Raw genomic sequence first — 20,684 nt, 5'->3', positions numbered from 1 at the left:
AGTTTCACACATCATATTCTTCCCAGGCCCACTGTTTTTCCTTCTAATTTTCTTGGCAAGTCTCAGGCATTTAATCTTCTTAAATGAACTTAAAATAATTCTGTCCTATCCTGGCACCAGAAAACAAAACAAAACAAAAGCAACCAAACAAAGACAACAGAAAAAAATAAAATAAAATAAAATGAAAACTTAGTACTGTGTTTTTAAATGTAATTGTGTTCACTTTTTATATCAGTTTTGGTACAAGAGATGTGTTTATATCAAATCATTCAATTCTAGCATACCATCTTTCCTTTGGTTTAAATCATATTTTATATCTTTAATTGATTTTTATCACTTTCTTCTGGTATATACGTATTTTATTATGGAAAGACAATTATAATCTAGAACAGTGGTTCTCAACCAGGAGAAATGGTTGAAAAATGCATTTCAGAGTAAGTTTCAGCCTTCAGTAGACTTTCCCTGCTTCCCTTCTAAAAAGAAGAACATGGGAGTTCCCTTTGTGGCTCAGCAGTTAACGAATCTGACTAGGATCTGTGAGGCTTTGGGTTCGATCCCTGGTCTCGCTCAGTGGGTCAGGGATGTGGCATTGCTGTGAGCTGTGGTGTAGGTCGCAGAGGAACCTCAGATCCCACGTTGCTGTGGCTGTGGCTGTGGCTGGCAGCTGTAGCTCTGATTGGACCCCTTGCCTGGGAACTTCCATATGCCGTGGATACGGCCCCAAAAAGGGAAAAAAAAAAAAAAGAAGAGCAAAAATATAATTGCTAGTCTCTTCAGTTGCCCATTATAGTAGTAGAAGATTGTACCACGCAGGCTGTTACAAAATCCCCAGTACTTCTTGAGAAACACCAGAGAAACTAGAAGACGAGGCAAGTTCCTATGTTTTAACCTTTGTCATCATGGCTAGAAGTTGCTTCTTGCCTTGGGGAGGTAAGTCTTTAAAACATATATTTTAGGTTGAAATAAAGAGCGAGGCCACATCATCTCACCTATTTTATTTTGTCTTCAACATTGTGACCCTGTGGGGGGTGGGGGGCATCCTTCTGGTTTGCTCTTTTTTTTTTTTTTTTTTTTGCTTTTTAGGGCTGAACCCATGGCATATGGAGGTTCCCAGGCTAGGGGTCCAATCGGAGCTGCAGCTGCTGGCCACAGGCCCAGCAACACAGGGCTGCATCTGCTACCTGAACCACAGCTCAGGGCAACACCCGATACTTAACCCACTGAGTGGGGCCAGGGATAAAACCTGCGACCTCATGGGTACGAGTGGGATTTGTAACCCACTGAGCCACAATGGGAACTCCCCTGGTTTGCTCCTTTAAACCATGACTGAGGTACAGCTCCTATGGAAATACCTGAAGGAATCAAAAGGCAGCAAATTCAGAATGCTTTCATCAGGAAACAGGGTTCTTCAAAGCTTGCACACCCTTATGTTCAGTTATACCAGGATAGCGTTTCAGCGAGCCGCCGGGTATCACTCTGCAAAACATGAATCTCTTTCTTCTAAGAATGGATTCTTTTATGTCAGGGGCAGACTTTTGGCGTGGAAGGCTGTCCCAGGCTCATTTTCTCGCTGAAACTGACGTGGATTCTCTCTCTTCTGGATCCATTTACTTAGCAAGCCAGGATTTCCACAGTGTGGGTCCTCCAGGTTTTAGAGCTGACCTTGGCGTCCAAAGAGCTAAGTACCACAATTCTCATTCGGTCTGAACAGGCCATGGTTGGAACTGAAAATGGATAGAACTGCTTCGTCTGTTCCAGAGAAGGTGCAGTTTCATATCCTGCTCCTAATTTTGGAAGGCCCAACCTATATCATATAAAACATACTAAAATTGTTCTTCATTTCATTTTGTTGATTTGGGTTTTTTTTTTTTTTTGATTATTTAATGTTTTGGCTCTAAAATCCAAGAGAATTTCTATGACTTCATGGACTTTTAAAATTTGTATTGCAGTCTAGTCGACGTACCGTATTGTGTTAGTTTATCAGCTCTCCATTCTTTTTCAGATTCTTTTCCCATAGAGGAGATTACAGGGTATTGAGTAGATTTCCCTGTGCTGGACAGGAGGTCCTTGTTATATCATTTTATTTTTTAATTTATTGGCCCAGGATTAATTACCCAAGACCTAGGACTTTCACGAAACACTTGCCAAGGCAGAAAACCTAACCTATGTAATAGACTGCTAATGAGACTAAATTAAATTCAACAGCTGACTAAGTCACTGCTGTTGTTACCTTTTACAGACATTCAAGTGACCCTCTGTTCATGGCTACTGTTCGGTTTTCTAATATTCCCCCTATGTTTTAATCTATTTTCCCCCCTGGGGTCTCAAATATGCTTGTGGAACTGTGAACACTTTAAGCTCTAAGTGGTAAAACAGTTGCTAGAGGGCCAACATCCTATTAGGTGTGCCCAATGTGTTTGGAGGAACTAAGCATCCAAGAGCTGTGGGCAGGGGGAGGTGGTGGGGGGGGACCAGGGGAGGCGGGAGGAGAGGGTGGGAACAACACTTCGAAAGATTCAGATCTTTAGGGAAAAAAAAAAATGAAATCCCTCTTTTGTTTTCTCCTCTAGGGATTTCCTGCTTGATTTTCTTCATGAATATTCATAATTCATCATTCCAAGGTATGTGCGTGAAGGGAGGAGGCAAGAGCGTAGCCTTGTTTCTACAGGTATTTAACTTATAAAGCAATTTTGAAATAAGCAGAACAAATCTTGCGGTCCCCCAGATTCAGACCTAGAAAGAGAAGTAGGGACATGGTGGGCATTTGTTCCGACTCGTGTACCTAGCCAGGTCATTCTACCCTCATGATTTCTCCCACCACATTATACTTATGACATTTAAAAAGAAATAGAATTACTGTTTGATTCTTACTGTTTAACTTACATAGGCTATTTACACAAAGACTCCACCAAAATCAGGAGAACAGTGATGGAGAAACAATGAAGAGAAAACCACTCTTTTTGTTATGGCATGCATACACATAATCTTTTACCTATTTGCATATACATACACCTAGACCTATAAATATTTCCATATATCCATGCCTATATGTATATATGCATATATGTGTATATAAGCATAGATATAAAGGCATAGAAAAATACATACATATATCTACAGATACTTATCTATTTACACATATAAATATATAAAATATGTATTTATTTGTATATATTTAAATAGATATAAATATGTATTTACATGTATATACATATACTGATTATTTATATACATATATAAAAGTAAATATAGGAGTTCCCGTTGTAGCTCACCAGAAACAAACCCGACTAGTATCTGTGAGGATGTGGGTTTGATCCCTGGCCCGGGTCAGTGGGTTAAGGATCCAGCATTGTTGATAGCTGTGGTGTAGGTTGCAGACGAGGCTGGGATCTGACGTTGCTGTGGCTGTGGCGTAGGCCTGCAGCTGTGGCTATGACTTGACCCCCTAGCCTGGGAACTGCCACATACTGCACCTGGGGCCCTAAGAAAAGGAAACAAAGAAAACAAAAAAAGTAAATATCTATTTATATAAATACAAATGGATAAATAGGTATATATAAGTATATATTACATGTATATAGGTATAGACCTATATAAATATATATTTTATATATAAATAGGTAAATTTGTGTATATTTGAACCTATAAAAGTCATAATAAAAAGTGATCATTTTTTATTATTTCCATATAATTTTTTCCTAAGATTTGTGAGTTCTTTTTGCAAATAGCCTGTGTATGTTACTTTTTTTTTCTTTTTTTTTTTAGATCACCCCTGCAGCATATGGAAGTTTCCGGGCTAGGGGTCCAATCAGAGCTGCAGCCCCTGGCCTTCACCACAGCCACAGCCACCCCAGATCTGAGCTGCAGGCCAGGGAGGATTCAGGCTTGATCCTTGGCTACTGAGCAAGGCCGGGGATCGAACTCGCATCCTCAGGGATACTGCCTGAGTTCCTAATCCGCTGAGCCACAGGAACTCCCAGTAGCCTGTGACTGTTAAAGAGTATGTAAGAGTATGTACATAAAATATGTATATTCATTGACATCTACACACAGGTAATTGTGTATGTATTCCTTTACCGAATACCGTCACAGTTTAGAAAGTGTTTTTACAATATTTGTTAACTGATAGCACAAAGAATGTTAAACCAGTGCCTGGCCCCCAGGGAATACTCCGTATGTATCTGATGACTGAATGCCTGTGTGACAGGATGGTGACGGGGAGTGAATTCAGCAGTCTGACCTTTGCTTCATCCTTAGTCTCAGATGTGAACAAATGCCTGGATACCAGGACCTGCCCGTCAACATCGACTTGCACTAACACTGTGGGAGGCTACTACTGCACCTGTAAATCCGGGCACACATCCAGCACCGGGGAAAAACATTTTAATTCTTCTGGAGTGACTTGCCTAGGTGAGTGTTATTTAGGTAAGAACATTCTAGAAAAAAGGAAGTGTATGGGCTTTGACCCAAATTTTGATAATAACTGATCAAATCATGGGAGATCTACATGCTCTGCGTGACCAATATTTTTGTTCAGGAGCATAAAGCGTTCTGAAATTCTTTAGCTTGAGGATCTTTTTGGTTAAGATCACACAGTATTTTGATCTCAGGAGCTCTCTGCAAATACTAGATAGGAGCAGCCTGGATCTATTCTCTTTTGTTCTTCGTAGGAAGAGATGGTAGCCAGGGATACATAAAAGGGATATATAAAATGCCTCAATTTGGATTTTTTTTTTTTTTTTTTTGGTAACGACTGTAGCATGTGGCAGTTCGCAGGCCAGGGATTGAGCCTGTGCCACAGCAGTAACCAGAACAACAGCAGGGACAACACCAGATCCTTAAGCTGCTGAGCCACCACGGAACTTATGGAATGTTTTTAATGTTAATATTAATAAGGGAAGATCAACCACGTTTATCAAAATGAGTTTTTCCTCATTTCAAAACACATCCCCATTGATTCAAAAACTATTTTACATTCGTAGCCAAAGCTTCCTGATACATTCAAAACTATACTTCATGGAAAAATGTTATTGCTCACATTTTGCATTTTAGGGGTTTCAAAAACCCTCTCTCAGTGCATAAATATACACTGATTGGAAACAATAAAGGAAGAGGTTACAAAGATTTGGGTGTGGGAATTTGTTTGCATTGTATTTTCTACCAGGCTAGTGCTGGCGTTGAGAAAAATAATTTCTAAAAACTGTTTTCCTAGAACTCAACTCCTACAGCACACAAGGGATTTCTCAAATGTTGCTCCTGAAGTTTTCACATGGGAAAATCCAATCATACTAAAAGAATCATTATCTTTTAATATTTTTATAGAGAGTTTTTTTTTTTTCCTGTTCTTTGTCTATTGACTGAAACCTCCAGAATGAAGTTGGACAAGAGGCAGCAAATATCCAGTCTTGTCTACTTGGTTTCAATGCAAATGTCAGTAGTACCATTTCTTTTATCTTTTTCTCTCTCTGGCCGTGCTGACAGCATCCAGAAGTTCCTGGGCCAGGGACGGAACCTGGGCCACAGCAGTGACCCAAGCTGCTGCAGTGAAAACACCAGATCCTTAACCTCTAGGTCTCCAGGGAACTCCTAGTAACTATACTTAAGTAAGACACATGCTGTTGAGGGGGGTGGAGCCAAGGATGCTTTGTCATTTCCAGGTCTTTCCCCTCTGCCATCAGCTTAATAAGATGGTTTGATTTTCAGATATGGACATTGAATTTTGTGCCACTCTTGGTGAACTGAAGATGTTTGCATTGTATGTGTGGCCAAATAACCCTAAAGGGAGCCTCTCTGGATACCTAGTTTTATCTTTTTCCATCCCCGCAAATCCTCTTTCCCTGGAGATTCTCAACTTCCTAGAAGGCAGCCCTCAGCACTGTGCCGGCTGAGGACATCACTCTGCCAGCATGGACAACGTCCCCAAATGCCCACAGGCTAATCCTTCAAACCTGTGACCATATTACTATCTCAGTCTGTTTGGGCTGCTCTAATGAAATATCCTATAGCTTGTGGCTTATAGACAGTGAGCATGGATTTCTCACCATTTTCAGGCTGAGTGTCCAAGATCGAGGCAGCAGCAGATTGGATATCTGGTTCATAGATGGCATCCTCTAGCTATCAGTCATGTGGGGAAGGGGGAAGTGGGCTCTCTGGGATCTTTGTTGTAAGGGCACCAATCCCCTTCATGAGGGCTCCACCCTCAGGCCCTAATTTCCTCCCCAAGGCCCCACTTCCTAATAACATTGCCTTGGGCATTAATTAGGTTTCCAACAATTATGTTTTGAGGGGATACCAAGGTCCTATCTATAGCAATGACCTTACACATCAAAAGGGATTTTATGGCGTTTCCTCATGGCCCAGCGGGTTGAGGATCCAGCATTGTCACTCTGGCGGCTTGGGTCACTGTTGTGGCACAGGTTTAATCCCTGGCCCAGGAACTTCCACATGCAGAGGGCGTGGCGAAAAGGAAAAAAAAAAAAGAAGTGAATTCAGGCTAGAGGGACCCCATGGAGGCCTATCACTGATGGAGGCTTTTTTACCCCTTCCTGCCACAGATAAGGATGAATGCAAGAACTCCTCCATCTGCCCACCTACAGCCAAATGCAAGAACACCCCAGGAAGCTACTACTGCCTCTGCAATCCTGGATTTGTGTCAACTGATGGGAGAGATCGGTTCACTGGCTCTGGAGCAACTTGCATAGGTGAGCAGATTCTCCACCTGCATCAGATGAAAATGTTCTTATACGAGGGTTGTGCAAAACAAAACAAAAACAAGCAAACAGACAAAAAACTCATCACTAAGGGTTTGATTTAAATTACTCTAATAACCTTGAAATTCAGTTCCTCAGTTCCCGAACATCCGTATTTGGGGTGTGTGTGTGTGTGTAGATGTTTCAAATCTAAGTAATAGAGACTTCCCCTTGTGGCAAATCAGGTTAAGGATCTGACATAGTCTCCATGAGGTGGTGGGTTTGATCCCTGGCCTCGCTCATTGGGTTAAGGATCCAGCATTGTTGCAAGCTGCAGTATAGGTCACAGAAGTGGCTGCCATCCTGCATTGCTGTGGCTGTGGTGTAGGCCTCAGCTGCAGCTCCAGTTCGACCCCTAGCCTGGCAACGTCCATATGCCAAAGGTGCAACTCTAAAAAGAAAAAATCAATATATAAAACAGGAATTCCCTGGTGACCTAGTGGTTAAGGATACAGCATTGTCCCTGCTGTGGTGAAGGTTCTATCCTTGGCCTGGAGAACTTCTGCATAAAGCAGACAAGGCCAAAAAAGATTTAAACAAAACAGAGCAAATTATATATAACCCGTTGATGATATCTATAAGCCTAATGTTCTCTTCCATTAAATATGATCACGTATTACATTTTCCTACTATTCTTAGTTTCCAAAAAAAACATTATTTCTTTTCTTTTTGGCCATGCCTGAGGCATGTGGAAGTTCCCAGGCCAGGTACTGAACCCACGCCAAAGCAGGAGTCCAAGCAGCTGCTGTGACAACTCTGGATCCTTAGCCCACTGGGCCACAAGCGAACTCCTTCAAAAAATTTTGAAAAATCAAGTCTTTATTTTAAATCTTGCTTCATAATTTTGACTCTAAGACATAATATTCCCAGATACATTATAGTGAATGAGCATATGGTAATTCTCTTTTCATTTGTCTGAGGAGCCGCCATACTGTTTTCTCTAGGCTCTGCCTCATTTCACGTTTCCACCAGCAAGAACACAAGGATTCTGGTGGCTCCATACCAACATCAACATTGGTTATTCTCTTTAAGAAATATATATATACCCATCTGAATGGATGTGAGATCGATGCCTTAGAATGCTATGGTTAAGAGCATCATTTTAGTCCTACACAGTCTTGCGTTCCTAACAGCCGAGTTCCCTTCCAGATGTGCAGATTTCATCACAGTAAGGCCAGTGGTTCCTCCCAGTGGTGACCATCTGTCCCTGGCTGTGGGGCTTCCAAACCGATGGTCTCTTGCTCCCTGATTCCCAGGCACTGATGAGTGTCTGCAGAGAGGGGACTTGATTTCGGGATTCCCATTGTCTCCCTTGCAGTGAGAGGGGTTCTTGCCTGGTTGCCTCCTGGCAACTGGAAGCCCGTAGGCTCTTCTTTCCGTAGTCTAACGATTCTTATTCTTGAAGTGGACCTTCTTTCAGTGACTTGTCCCTCTGTTTTGAAGAACTTCTTCTTATTCTTTTTTTTTTTTTTTTCGTCTTTTTGCCTTTTCTAGGGCTGCTCCTGTGGCATATGGAGGTTCCTAGGCTAGGGGTGGAATCAGAGCTGTAGCCGCCGGCCTGCACCACAGCTCACAGCAACACTGGATCCTTAACCTGCTGAGCAAGGCCAGAGATCAAACCTGCAACTTCATGGTTCCTAGTCAGATTCATTAACCCCTGGCCATTGTGTGGTTGGAGCTGTGTCTGGAGCTGGTGAGGTTTTGACAGTTAAATCCTCTTCAGTAGATGCAGATCCATCCCCACCCCCAGTTCCCCTTTTTCTCTTCAGAACTCCCCAAGGTCGAGATTAAGACTTACGTCCATGTTATGCCTAACTTTCAAGGCTGGCTATCCAGTTGGAGTCAGCAAAATTTTCTCTCTATAAAACCTAATGAGATCCCTTCAACCATAGCCTCTGTTGTTTTGGGGCCATCCCTCTGGCACATGGAAGTTCCCCGGGCCAGGCATCTAACCTGTGCAACAATAGCAATCCAAGCCACAGCAGTGACAACCCCAGGTCCTTAACCCTTAGAGCCACCAGGAAACTCCAACCACTGCCTCAATTAATTATAGTGAAACAAAACAAGATTATTTTTTACAGAGAGGACCAAAAAAAAAAGAGGCATTGAGATACCTTGAAAAATAGAGGTACTGAAAATGTAGGCTTTCTATGTTTATCTAAATCATGCCTTCATTTTTAGGCTCTACATTGCTTATAGTGTCTTTTTCTTCTTCTCCCAAATTTCCTGTAATAGAAAAAAGTGTCATCCTGTTCTTTCCCTCTCATTGAGTGTTCCTTTTCATAGCATTTTGACTGTTAGTTCTCATGTTACAGGATATAACTACCCTACCTGGCTCTTAGTTATAACAAATCTTTTTTTTTTTTTTTTTTTGTCTTTTTGTCTTTTTTTTGTTGTTGTTGTTGTTGCTATTTCTTGGGCCGCTCCCGCGGCATATGGAGGTTCCCAGGCTAGGGGTTGAATCGGAGCTGTAGCTGCCGGCCTACGCCAGAGCCACAGCAACGCGGAATCCGAGCCGCGTCTGCAACCTACACCACAGCTCACGGCAACGCCGGATCATTAACCCACTGAGCAAGGGCAGGGACCGAACCCGCAACCTCATGGTTCCTAGTCGGATTCGTTAACCACTGCGCCACGACGGGAACTCCAGTTATAACAAATCTTATTGTGAGAAATCTCTTCCCCAACAGCAATACAAACTTTAAAACCTGAAAAAAAGACCTGTCTTCAGTAAAGATCTAGGCCAAAATTTTAAAATATTTATCTAAAAAATTGGTTAGGAGAGTTCCCTGGTGGCTCAGAGGTTAAGGATCCAGCATTGTCACTGCAGCAGCTTGGGCCCCTGCTGTGGTGTGGGTTCGATCCCTGGCTCAGGTATCTCCACATGCTGCAGGCAAGGGCAAACAACAACAACAATAACCACAAAAAGCTGAAAAGACAACCTACTGAATGGGAGAAAATATTTACAAGTGATATATCAGATACGGAGTAATATCCAAAATATCTCAACAGCCATATAATATCAAAAAAGCCAAAACAACTTGATTGAAAAAAGGGCAGAAAACCTGAATAGACACTTTTCTTTTTCTTTTCCCATTTTTAAACTTTTATTTAAGTATAGTTGATTTACAGTGTTGAGATAGTTTCTGCCGTGCAACTCAGCCATGCATGTACATCCATTCTCTTCCAGATTCTTTTCCCACATAGATTATCACAGAATTGAGCAGAGTTCTCTATGCTCTACAGCAGGTCCCTGTTAGCCAGTCAATCCATATACCTCAGTGTGCATATGCCAGTCCCAACCCCCCAGCCCATCCCTCCCATCCTCCACCTGTCCGCCTTGTTAACTCTAACTTTGTTTTATTTTATTACAGTTGATTTACAGTGTTATGTCAATTTCTGCTGTACAGCAAAGGGACCCAGTCATACATATAGATGGATTCTCTTAAAACAATTTTTTTTTGTCTTTTTGGGTTTTTTTTTGCCTTTTCTAGGGCCACTCCTACGGCATTTGGAGGTTCACAGGCTAGGAGTCGAACTGGAGCTGTAGCCGCCGGCCTACCCCAGAGCCACAGCAAGGCAGGATCCAAGCCACGTCTGTGACCTACACCAGAGCTCACGGCAACGCCAGCTCGTTAACCCACTGAGCAAGGCCAGGGATCGAACCCGAAACTTTATGGTTCCTAGTCGGATTCGTTAACCACTGCGCCACAACGGGAACTCCTAAAACAATTTTTTATTATACTTGATTTAGAGTGTCAAATCAATTTCTGCTGTGCAGCAAAGGGACCCAGCCATGCATATATATACATTTTTTTTTTCTTATATTATCTTCCATCATGGTCTATCCTCAGAGACTGGATATAGTTTCCTGTGCTATACAGTAGGACCTCATTGCTTATCCGTTTTTTTTTTTTTTTTTTTTTTTTGGTCTTTCTTTGCCTTTTCTAGGGCCACTCCTGTGGCATATGGAGGGTCCCAGGATAGGGGTCAAATCAGAGCTGTAGCTGCCAGCCTACGCCAGAGCCACAGTGACTCGGGATCCGAGCCGCATCTGCGACCTACACCACAGCTCACGGCAATGCCAGATCCTCAACCCAATGAGCAAGGCCAGGGATCAAACCCACAACCTCATGGTTCCTAGTCAGATTCGTTAACCAATGAGCCATGACGGGAACTCCTGCTTATCCATCCTAAATGTAACAGTTTGCATCTACTAACCCCAATCTCTCTTTTTTTCCCTGAACTCTCATTCTATTTATAGGAATCAATCCTATTTCTGCTGTCCCCACCCAAAGTACATTTTCAGGAGACTGTAGACAACAGGTAAGCTCCCATCTTTGTAAATTTGTGTACCATGCCTACCTTCAATATGCAGAAGGAAGCAATAATTACAAACAAAATACTCTCCAAGTGGAATATGCCTAACTATCAAACAAAGGTTCAAATCTCCACACACACACCCCCACATAATCTCTGGAAAGAAAAGGAGCTTCTTGATAATTAATATTTTTACATCCTCTCATATGTCTTCTGTATTTTATGTGCTCTCAATTACTTTCATTTTGAGCAACAAATTATTATTTGGGGGAGTACATGGGAGCCAAAAAATATCCTCAGTCAACATTAATTTTGTACAGAATTTATCGTAAAAAAGAGGCAACGCCTACCCTACCACCTCAATTGAATCATCCTTATGGTAGCTATAATTTCGTTGTCGCAAGTGCTGTCTGTTGTTGTAAACAAATCTTTTAAAGATGACTTACAAAAGAAACCTATGTTGGGAACATCCACATGAATTTTCAAAATCCGGTCTTTTGTTTAAGAGTCATTTGTACTCTGATCTAAATTGTCCAGAGCCAACGTCGTACAGGACTTAAAAATGCTGTCTTCCAGACAATTTCAGTGAAAGTGTGCTTTTGGAAAATAGAGTAACTCTAGTATGGCCGAGAGTAAAGACGAATATGCTTATGAAGACTGTTTTTATGAAAACTGAGGAGTTCCTGTCGTGGCTCAGTGGAAACGAATCTGACTAGCATCCATGAGGACGCAGGTTCAATCCCTGGCCTCGATCATTGGGTTAAGGATCCAGTGTTGCCATGAGCTGTGGTGTAGGTTGCAGTCGGGGCTCTGATCTGGTGTTGCTGCGGCTGTGGTGTAGGCCTGTGGCTACAGCTCCGATTTAGCCCCTAGCCTGGGAACCTCCATATGCTGCAGGTGCAGCCCTAAAAAGACAAAAAAAAAAAAAACCCAACCAAACAAAAAAAACAACCAAAAAACAAAAAAGAAATAATGTTAGGTTAAATACGAACATGTTATAGAAATCTTTTCATACAAACAAATAAAATTTAATATTTGACTATTATGAAAGGCATTCGAATATTTTGCCTCTGTCTCCCAAGGTTATGTTTGAAGTGCTCCTTCTCCAATTTTAATTTGTCTTAATCTTCTCAGTGGGAAAATAGTGAATAGCCTGAGAGATGGGATTTTATTATATTTAAGCATAGGGGCACTTTAGCTCTCTTGAAATTATTTTTGAAGATAATGAGGCTATTGAACTAATTTACTCTTTTCAAATGAATACACTTGTCTCAAAACCATATATATATATATATATTTTTTCTTTTATGGCCACGACGATGGCATATGGAAGTTCCCGGGCTGAGACTTGAATTCAAACTGCAACTGTGACCCATGCCTCAGCTGTGGCAATGCCAGATCCTTTCACCTACTGAGCAGGGGTGAGGATTGCACCTGTGTATCCTCAGCAACCTGAGCCACTGCATTCAGATTCCTAACCTACTATGCCACGGCAGAAACTCCTCAAAACAATGTATTGAACTTTATTTACATTGTGTGTGTGTGCGCGTGTGCGTGTGCGTGTGTGTGTGTGTGTGTGTGTGTGTGTGTACTCTAAAAGCCTTTACTTATTATGTTAAGCTCCAACAAATGTTTAATTTTGCAGTCTTGCATTCACATATATGCAAGAGTATTTCTCTGCCAGGACCAACTGTTTCAATAAAGCATCCATGAATTGAAGACCAACCTTTGGATGCTTTGAGCTTAATGGAAACCAATCAAATGTTTGTATTCTTTCCTTCTTTGGACGCCCCCAAGGACCAGAAAAACAGCAAGAGGATTTGCTCTGACTTGGAGGAGATAAAAAGTGTGTTTGAAGGAAGAAATGGCACACTTTCTTTAAAGGTTTGAGACCGTTCCCAGTTTTTGTGAATGTTTTCTCAGGCTAGATGATTCTCCATTTTTTCCTTCCTCCAATACACCCGAGGGAACTAATCATCCTTAAGTGGGACAAGATTTTTTCCTTTCTGTCTCTTCATCACGGGAGAAATGCAAACCTCATATGCGGATTTTTTTTAATTATAGTTGATTTACAATATTGTGCCAACTTCTGCTTCACAGGTAGATTTTCACCTCAATTCTTTTTTTAAGAAAACTTCTCTTCTCTTCTGTTTTGTTTCATTTTGTTTTTTCTTTTTAGGGCCACACCCGTAGCATACGGAAGTTCCACGGCTAAGAGTCAAATTAGAGCTGCAGGGCTAAGAGTCAAACCACAGCCACAGCAATGCCAGATCCAAACTGCATCTGTGACCTACACTGTAGCTTGTGGCAATGCCAGATCTTTAACCCACTGAGCGAGGCCAGGGATCAAACCCTCATCCTCATGGATACTAGTCGGGTTCTTAACCCTCTGAGCCACCGTGGGAACTCCTTTACCTCAATTCTTTTTCAGCTTCCCCATGCATAAGTTCCTGGGCCAGGAATTGAACTTGCGCCACAGCAGTGACAATACTGGATCCTTTAACTGCTAAGACACCAGGGAACTCCTTGTCTCAAGTCTATTAGCCATAGACCTCTCCCTTCCTACTTCTCTAAGGAGGAGGGGGAGGGTAGAAATGGGGGAGGGTTGGATGCAAATTGGATTTTTTTTTTTTTGTCTTTTTGTCATTTCTTGGGCCGCTCCCGCGGCATATGGAGGTTCCCAGGCTAGGGGTCTAATCGGAGCTGTTAGCCACAACAACGCGGGATCCGAGCCGCGTCTGCGACCTACCCCACAGCTCACAGCAATGCCGGATCCTTAACCCACTGAGCGAGGCCAGGGATTGAACCCACAACCTCCTAGTCGGTTTAGTTAACCACTGCGCTATAACGGGAACTCCGAAAATTGGATTTTTTATATTGGATGACAGTTGATTGTTTCTGCAGAGGTACACTAGAAAGCTGGGGGAGAGAGCACAAATGAGTTACAAAGAAAAGCAAAAGCGAAATAAGGCAGAAAGTGAAGCAAAAAAAAGTGATTTAAAAATACTCAATTACTTCACCATGGAAGGAAACAATCTGAGTTTCCTTCCGCCTCTGTTTAAACATTCACACCTCATTTCCTAAGCCTTTCCCTACGCTTTGCATCACTCCCTTCTTCGACGATTAGGAAATGGAAGTAGCCCCAGAGAAAGGTCATGGCTGCTTAGTAAGCTTTCGAGAAAGGTCTGTGCACGTAGGTTGGAAAAAGGATTTTCCGGCATAGCAAGGTGACGAGAAAGAAGAGTGTATTGAGACAAGATGCTGCTAGCTGGGACAACTTGCTGATGATCAGGGAGAGCTGACCACCAGCGTGTGGTCTTGTCTGTTTTTATAGCCCAGGGAGAGAGCAGAGTTCTCACGATACACCTGCTGACCTGCTGATTGGATGGGGGAAGGGGGAGTCTTAGGATACCCCTGCTGTTGGTTAGGGGCATATAAGGCCCCGTAAGGGCAGGGTGAGGAGTGGGCCATGTATCTTTCCTAGTAGTGGGTTGGAAGGAGTGGGCCATGTCACTCAAGGTTGGGGAGGGGACATTGCAATGAGACGGGTGAGCCGATGATAAGGGTCTGGTAATTCTTTTTTTTTTTTCTTGCAATTTTAAAAAAATTGTTATTTCCCTAATACAATTTTTTTTCTATTGTACAGCATGGTGACCTAGTTACACATACATGTACACATTCTATTTTTGCACATTGTCATGCTCCATCATAAGTGACTAGACATACTTCCCAGTGCTACACAGCAGGATCTCATTGCTAATCCATTCCAAAGGCAATAGTTTGTATCTGTTAACCCCAAGCTCCCCAATCACCCCACTCCCTCCCCCTCCTGCTAGGCAACCACAAGTCTGTTCTGCAAGTCCATGATTTTCTTTTCTGTGGTAAGGTTCCTTTGTGCCACATATTAGATTCCAGATATGAGTGATATCCTATGGTATTTGTCTTTCTCTTTCTGACTTACTTCACTCAGGATGAGAGTCTCTAGTTCCATCCATGTTGCTGCAAATGGCATTATTCCATTCTTTTTTATGGCTGAGTAGTATTCCATTATGTATATATACCACACCTTCCTAATCCAATCATCTGTTGATGGACATTTGGGTTGTTTCCTTGTCTTGGCTATTGTAAATAGTGCTACAATGAATATGCGGGTGCATGTGTCTTGGGTCTGGTAATTCTTGTCTTGGCCAGAGGCTTTGAGTTCAGCCTCCTCAGAGAGGCCTTGAAGTCCCACAGTCTGGAAAAGTGAATCTGTACTCAGTTTCCTTTTATGATTTCCTCCCAAAGAAGAGCTGTTTTCACACTCACTATTTTCTGTGGCAGGAAGTGGCTAATTCTTACCCTGAAGTCAGCAACATCCTGAACGAGTCATCTCTGAGAAGCAAGGAAGAAACGAACTTTTTAGCAAAGCATTATCTTCAAAGTGTGGAGTCGGCCGCGTATAAAGCTGCCCTGGAGCAACCCACTGAAGGGACAGTGAATGTACAATCATCATACATGGGTAAGCCATGGTCATGGATACTCATGCAGACATTTGAATTTCTTTAAAAAAAATCATATTATAGTTGATTTACAATGTTCTGTCAATTTCTGCTATACAGCAAAGTGACCCAGTTATACATGTATATATATACACACATTCTTTTTTCACATTATATTCCATCGTGTTCCATCACAAGTGATTGGATTTAGTTCCCTGTGCTGTTCAGCAGGACCTCATTGCTTATCCATTCTAAAAGTAATAGTTTGCATCTACTCACCCCAAACTCCCAGTCCATCCCACTCCCTCCCCCTCCCCCTTGGCAACCACAAGTCTGTTCTCCAGGTCTATGAGTCTGTTTCAGTTCTGTAGATAGGTTCATCTGTGATGTATTTTAAATTCCACATGTAAGTGATATCATATGGTATTTGTCTTTCACTTTCTGACTTATTTCACTATGAGAGTCTCTAGTTGCATCCAGATTGCTACAAATGGCATTATTTTGTTCTTTTTCATGGCTGAGTAGTATTCCATTGTGTATATGTACCACATGTTCTTAATGCATGCATCTGTCAATGGACATTTTAGATTGTTTCCATGTCTTGGCTATTGCGAATAGTGCTGCTATGAACATAGCAGTGCCAGACATTTGAATTTAATTTGGGTTTAGGAAATGCTGGTGGAGCTAAAATTCAAGAGCCACGTTTGGCAGGAAACGGCTTTCTCTGTTCTTACACTGGCGAGACCTGTGTATGTACTTGACACAAAATATCCTGTTTTTCTTTATTTATCTTTTAAAAAAATATATTATTATTATTATTATTATTGTTTGGCCCTGCTCATGGCATGTGGAAGTTCCCAGGCCAGGGATCAAAAATCTGCCACAGCACAGACCCAAGCAAAAGCAGTGATATTGCCAGGTCCTTAACTCCTAGGCTGCCAGGGAACTCCTCCTGTTTCTCTTTAGAATCCTAAGCTTGCACTGGATGAGGCTTGAAAGTTCATTTGGCTGAACATCCATCCATCAGTCAAGTCTAACCTATTTCCATAGTGAATCTTTTGTAGCTATAGTACTGTCATTTTTCAGTCTGTGTCACCTTGTAGTTGTTAGGTACAAATCTTTAACAACGATACATTGAAGGATAAAAGTCTTTACTCTTAGAGGCAACAAGGTTTCCATGGGCAAAAAAAGATATAAATAGCACCTAGTGGAGTTCCCTGGTGGCCTAGCAGTTAAGGATCCACCCTCATCACTGCTATAGTGTGAGTTCAGTCAGCGGCTAGGGAACTTCTACATGCTGTGAGCATGGCCAAAATAAATAAAAACAAATAAATAAATCAACACCGCCTAGGAAGTAAAGTGTCTGGTACCTAGAAGGGCTTGGTAATTGTCAAACGAATGAATGCATGGCTAAATATAAGGACAGGGAAAAAATTGTGATCCTATCATCAATTAGTGAAGAAGATCTCACTTTTTTAGGTTAAAAAAATCACAGTAGGGAGGTCCTGTTGTGGCATGGTGGAAACAAACCCGACTAGTATCCATGAGGATACAGGTTTGATCCCTGGCCCTGCTCAGTGGGTTAAGGAGCCAGTGTTGTCATGAGCTGTGGTGTAGGTAACAGACACGGCTCGGATTTGGCATTGCTGTGGCTGTGGTGTAGGCCGGCAGCTGCACTCCAGTTCGACCCCTAGCTTGGGAACTTTCATATGCCGCCTGTGCAGCCCTAAAAAAAAGCAAAAAAAAAAAAAAAAAAAATCCCAGTAAATCTCAGAGAATACTATAACAATGTATTTGACCTCCCCCAGAATTAGCAAATGTTATTATGCCTTTTGCCATATTTAACTATACTATTTTCTATTTATGAAGTAGAAGGTTATAGAATATTACAGAATATTTTTCTTCCAGCCCTGTCATATAGAAACGTAGTCTCATCAATTTTGTGTGTGTCCTTTGAGTCTGTGTGTTGATATTTTTTATTACATATTTATGTTTATATTCCCTGAACGATAGGTACTACTTAGGAGTGCTTATAACTTTCTGTAAATAAGATTTCCCTATGATTCTCCAAGTTGCTTTCATTAGTCTACCCCCTTTTTTTTTTTTTTGCATTTTTTATTGTGATAAGAACAGTGAACTGAAGATGTGTCCTTTCAACAAAATTTTAAGTGCACAGTACAGTATTATTAACTATAGGCACACCATTGTAGGGCACAGTTCTAGAACTTTTACTCATCTTGCATAATTGAAATTTTGCACACATGGAACCCCAACTCCTGATGTCCCTCACCCAGCTCCTGGAAATGACCGTTTTATTCTCTGTTTCTTGATGCCTATGTCAGATACCTCATATAAGTGGCAACATGCAGTATTTGTTCTTCTGTGTCTGGTTTATTTCACTTGGCAGAGTCATCCTGGTTCATCCATGCTGTCCCATATGGCAGAATTTCCTTCCTTTCTAAGGCTGAAAAATACTCCATTGCATGTATATACTACATTTTCTTTATCCATTCGTCTGTCAGGGTGTATTGACATTGTTTCCATATGGCGACTGTTGTGAATAATGCTGCAACCAACATGGGCATATATCTCTTCTCAATCTTGATTTTAGTTCTTTTGGATTGAGAAGTGGAAGTGCTAAATAGTATGGCAATTCTATTTTTAATCTTTCGAGGAACTACCAACCTGTTTTCCACAGGTGCTCCACCATTTTGCATTCCCACCAACAGGGTACAAGCGCTCTAGCTTCTCCACTCGATGTCAACAGTCTATCTTCCTTGTCTAGTTTATTCTTTTTTATTCTGTAATAGTCCATCTCATGATCGTATCCCAATTTATTTCTCCCCTCTTCTCCTGTTGGCTATTTGATCGTTTTAGTATCTGGCTATTAAAGCTTCATCAGCCAAAGATCAACAGGGACAGTCAGATTTTACTCAAGGGAGAACATTCCAGAAGATGAGTGAAATGCCTCTGAATCAGCAAGAGAATAGGAGTCTCTTTTGCAGGATTGGGGTTCCTGCTGAAGAGACCTAAAGAGGCCATAGTGAAGCACGGGTCAGTCCTGGATCGCTTGCTATTTCTGAGGCAGGATTGGAGAAGGGAGGATTAACTAGGGATCGGGTGCTGCCATAAGGCAAGGACGGCTTAGCAAATGCGTGTCCCTCGTAATAAGTGAACATAGCAGAGCAGGTCTGAGGAGTCATTGGTCAGAAGACAGTGGTCATTCAAGGGAATGGTCATCATGATATTTTTCAGCTATTGCACGAACTGAAAAGGAGTAATGTTTCCTGTTCCCATGGAAGCTGCCTTTTTCTGTGTCTGAGGGTGGGGCTTCCTTTTTCTCTTCAAATTTAAGCTGACTTTTACTCTTTTAGACCTGGACATGCTCTTTGAATGGCTGTTGCGCACAGTTATTAAATGGACATTATCATATGTGCTTCTGGTGTACACGTGGAAGACTCTTTCTAGGAAATTCTATAGTCAGAATTCCTGGATATTAGGAACTTGCATTATTGTCTTTTTTCTTTTTAGGGCTGCACCTGCGACATATGGACGTTCCCAGGTTAGGGATTGAATCAGAGCTTCAGCTGCCAGCCTACACCACGGCCACAGCAACGCCAGATCTGAGCCGCAGCTGTGACTTACCCCATAGCTTGTGGCAATGCTGGATCCTTAACCCACTGAGCAAGGCCAGGGATCAAACCTGTATCCTCATGGACACTATGTGGTTTCTTAACCTGTTGAGCCACAAGAGAAATCCAGGAACTTGCATTTTTGACCATTGTGGTTATTGCTAAGTTGCTTTCCCTAGTAGTTGTACCAGTTTACACTCTGACTCTGTGGATTAGCATTCCAGTTGCCAACCTTCCAACCCTTGAGTTTTCAGGCTTTTTTCCCCCCCTGCTGATGATGAATAAGAAATGTTATCTTGCTATAGTTTTATGTGAATTTCACTGATTACCAGTGGATTATTTTATACTGGCCATCGGGTTTCTTTTCTGTTGTTTTTCTGATTCATATTCTTTTTCCATTTTTCTTTATCCACTTTTCCTTGTCCATTGTATTTTTAGTCTTTATCTTATTGATCTTTAGGAGCTCTTTATATATTATGGATCCCATTTATGTTTCTAAACATCCTCTGCCAACTGTGGTTTGTTGTTTAATTTTGTTTCAATATTGTAAAAGTGTTTTTAATTTGGATCTGAGGACTTACAGAAAAAAGTCCCTTTAAAGGAAAACTTTTTAAAAAGAGTTTGTTTTAAATCTTAATATATATATTTTTTGTCTTATTAGGGCTGCACCCACAGCATTAGGAAGTTCCCAGGCTAGAGGTTGAATTGGAGCTGCAGCTGCCAGCCTACTCCCCAGCCACAGCAACTCAGGATCCTTAACTTACTGAGTGAAGCGAGGGATTGAACCTATGTCCTCATGGATACCAGTCAGGTTCGTTACCCCTGAGCCATGACGGGAACTCCTTAAATCTTAATTCTTATATCACTTAATATTTGCTCATTCTTGCAAAAATAATTAACTGGTCATTTGGTTGAATTATTAAGGCTTGCTTATTATGTAATATAAGGAACCACCTGGACTTAAGTATTTATACCATAAAATCTCCCGTTTTCATAATTATCATATTAAAATGTTTTGGTACATTCGATGCCATTGAAACACTTAGAAAAAGCTTATATTATGAAATTGAGATTTTCTGTGGCTTTGTTTACTTATTTTTAAATTCAGCTCTACCCACGGCTTTTGGAAGTTTCCAGGCTAGGAATTGAACCCAGGCCACAGCAGTGAAAGCACCAAATCCTAAGATTTGCTGTGGCTTTAAAGCAATACGTACTCTTCTAGTCTTGCATTTTGAATTCTCTTAAAATTGACTATTGATGTTTTAGGCACCTCCGGTTTGCTTTTTAAAAAAGTTAAAAATTTATTTTACTCTTTATTTGGTTCTCACTTAATAAATAGTAAGATTTTCATTGAAACAATTTTTGGTTTAAAAGACTTTTGGATGAAGTTTTCACTCTTGATGGAATCAAATGTATGCGTCTTGGAGCTGAGGTTAGGGAGCTAGCGAATGCCAGGGAAGCAGGTCGTGATGCTACCTGGGGTGATCAGAGTAGGTTTGGAG

The 20,684-nt window shown here is 41.5% G+C and overlaps 1 protein-coding gene across 1 annotated transcript in view; it reads left to right on the top strand.

Annotated features, from left to right (window-relative positions):
• Positions 1 to 777: 777 nt before the first annotated feature.
• Positions 778 to 20,684, top strand: part of LOC100522787 (adhesion G protein-coupled receptor E3) — a 39,974-nt gene continuing 20,067 nt past the window's right edge. The window contains exons 1-7 of the mRNA XM_005654746.4: positions 778 to 930; positions 2,571 to 2,621; positions 4,258 to 4,410; positions 6,555 to 6,701; positions 11,014 to 11,075; positions 12,867 to 12,953; positions 15,393 to 15,570. Of these exons, the coding sequence (XP_005654803.1) occupies positions 900 to 930; positions 2,571 to 2,621; positions 4,258 to 4,410; positions 6,555 to 6,701; positions 11,014 to 11,075; positions 12,867 to 12,953; positions 15,393 to 15,570 (709 nt within the window). The 5' untranslated portion in view covers positions 778 to 899. The remainder of the gene's footprint in view (positions 931 to 2,570; positions 2,622 to 4,257; positions 4,411 to 6,554; positions 6,702 to 11,013; positions 11,076 to 12,866; positions 12,954 to 15,392; positions 15,571 to 20,684) is intronic.

The sequence above is a fragment of the Sus scrofa genome, chromosome 2 (genome assembly GCF_054392235.1).
Source record: "Sus scrofa isolate SSC_HxYL_T2T_F1_AM1 chromosome 2, Sscrofa_HxYL_maternal_Yorkshire_Landrace_v2.0, whole genome shotgun sequence".
Taxonomy (NCBI): Eukaryota; Metazoa; Chordata; class Mammalia; order Artiodactyla; family Suidae; genus Sus; species Sus scrofa.
This window is presented reverse-complemented; position numbering and strand designations above follow the sequence as displayed.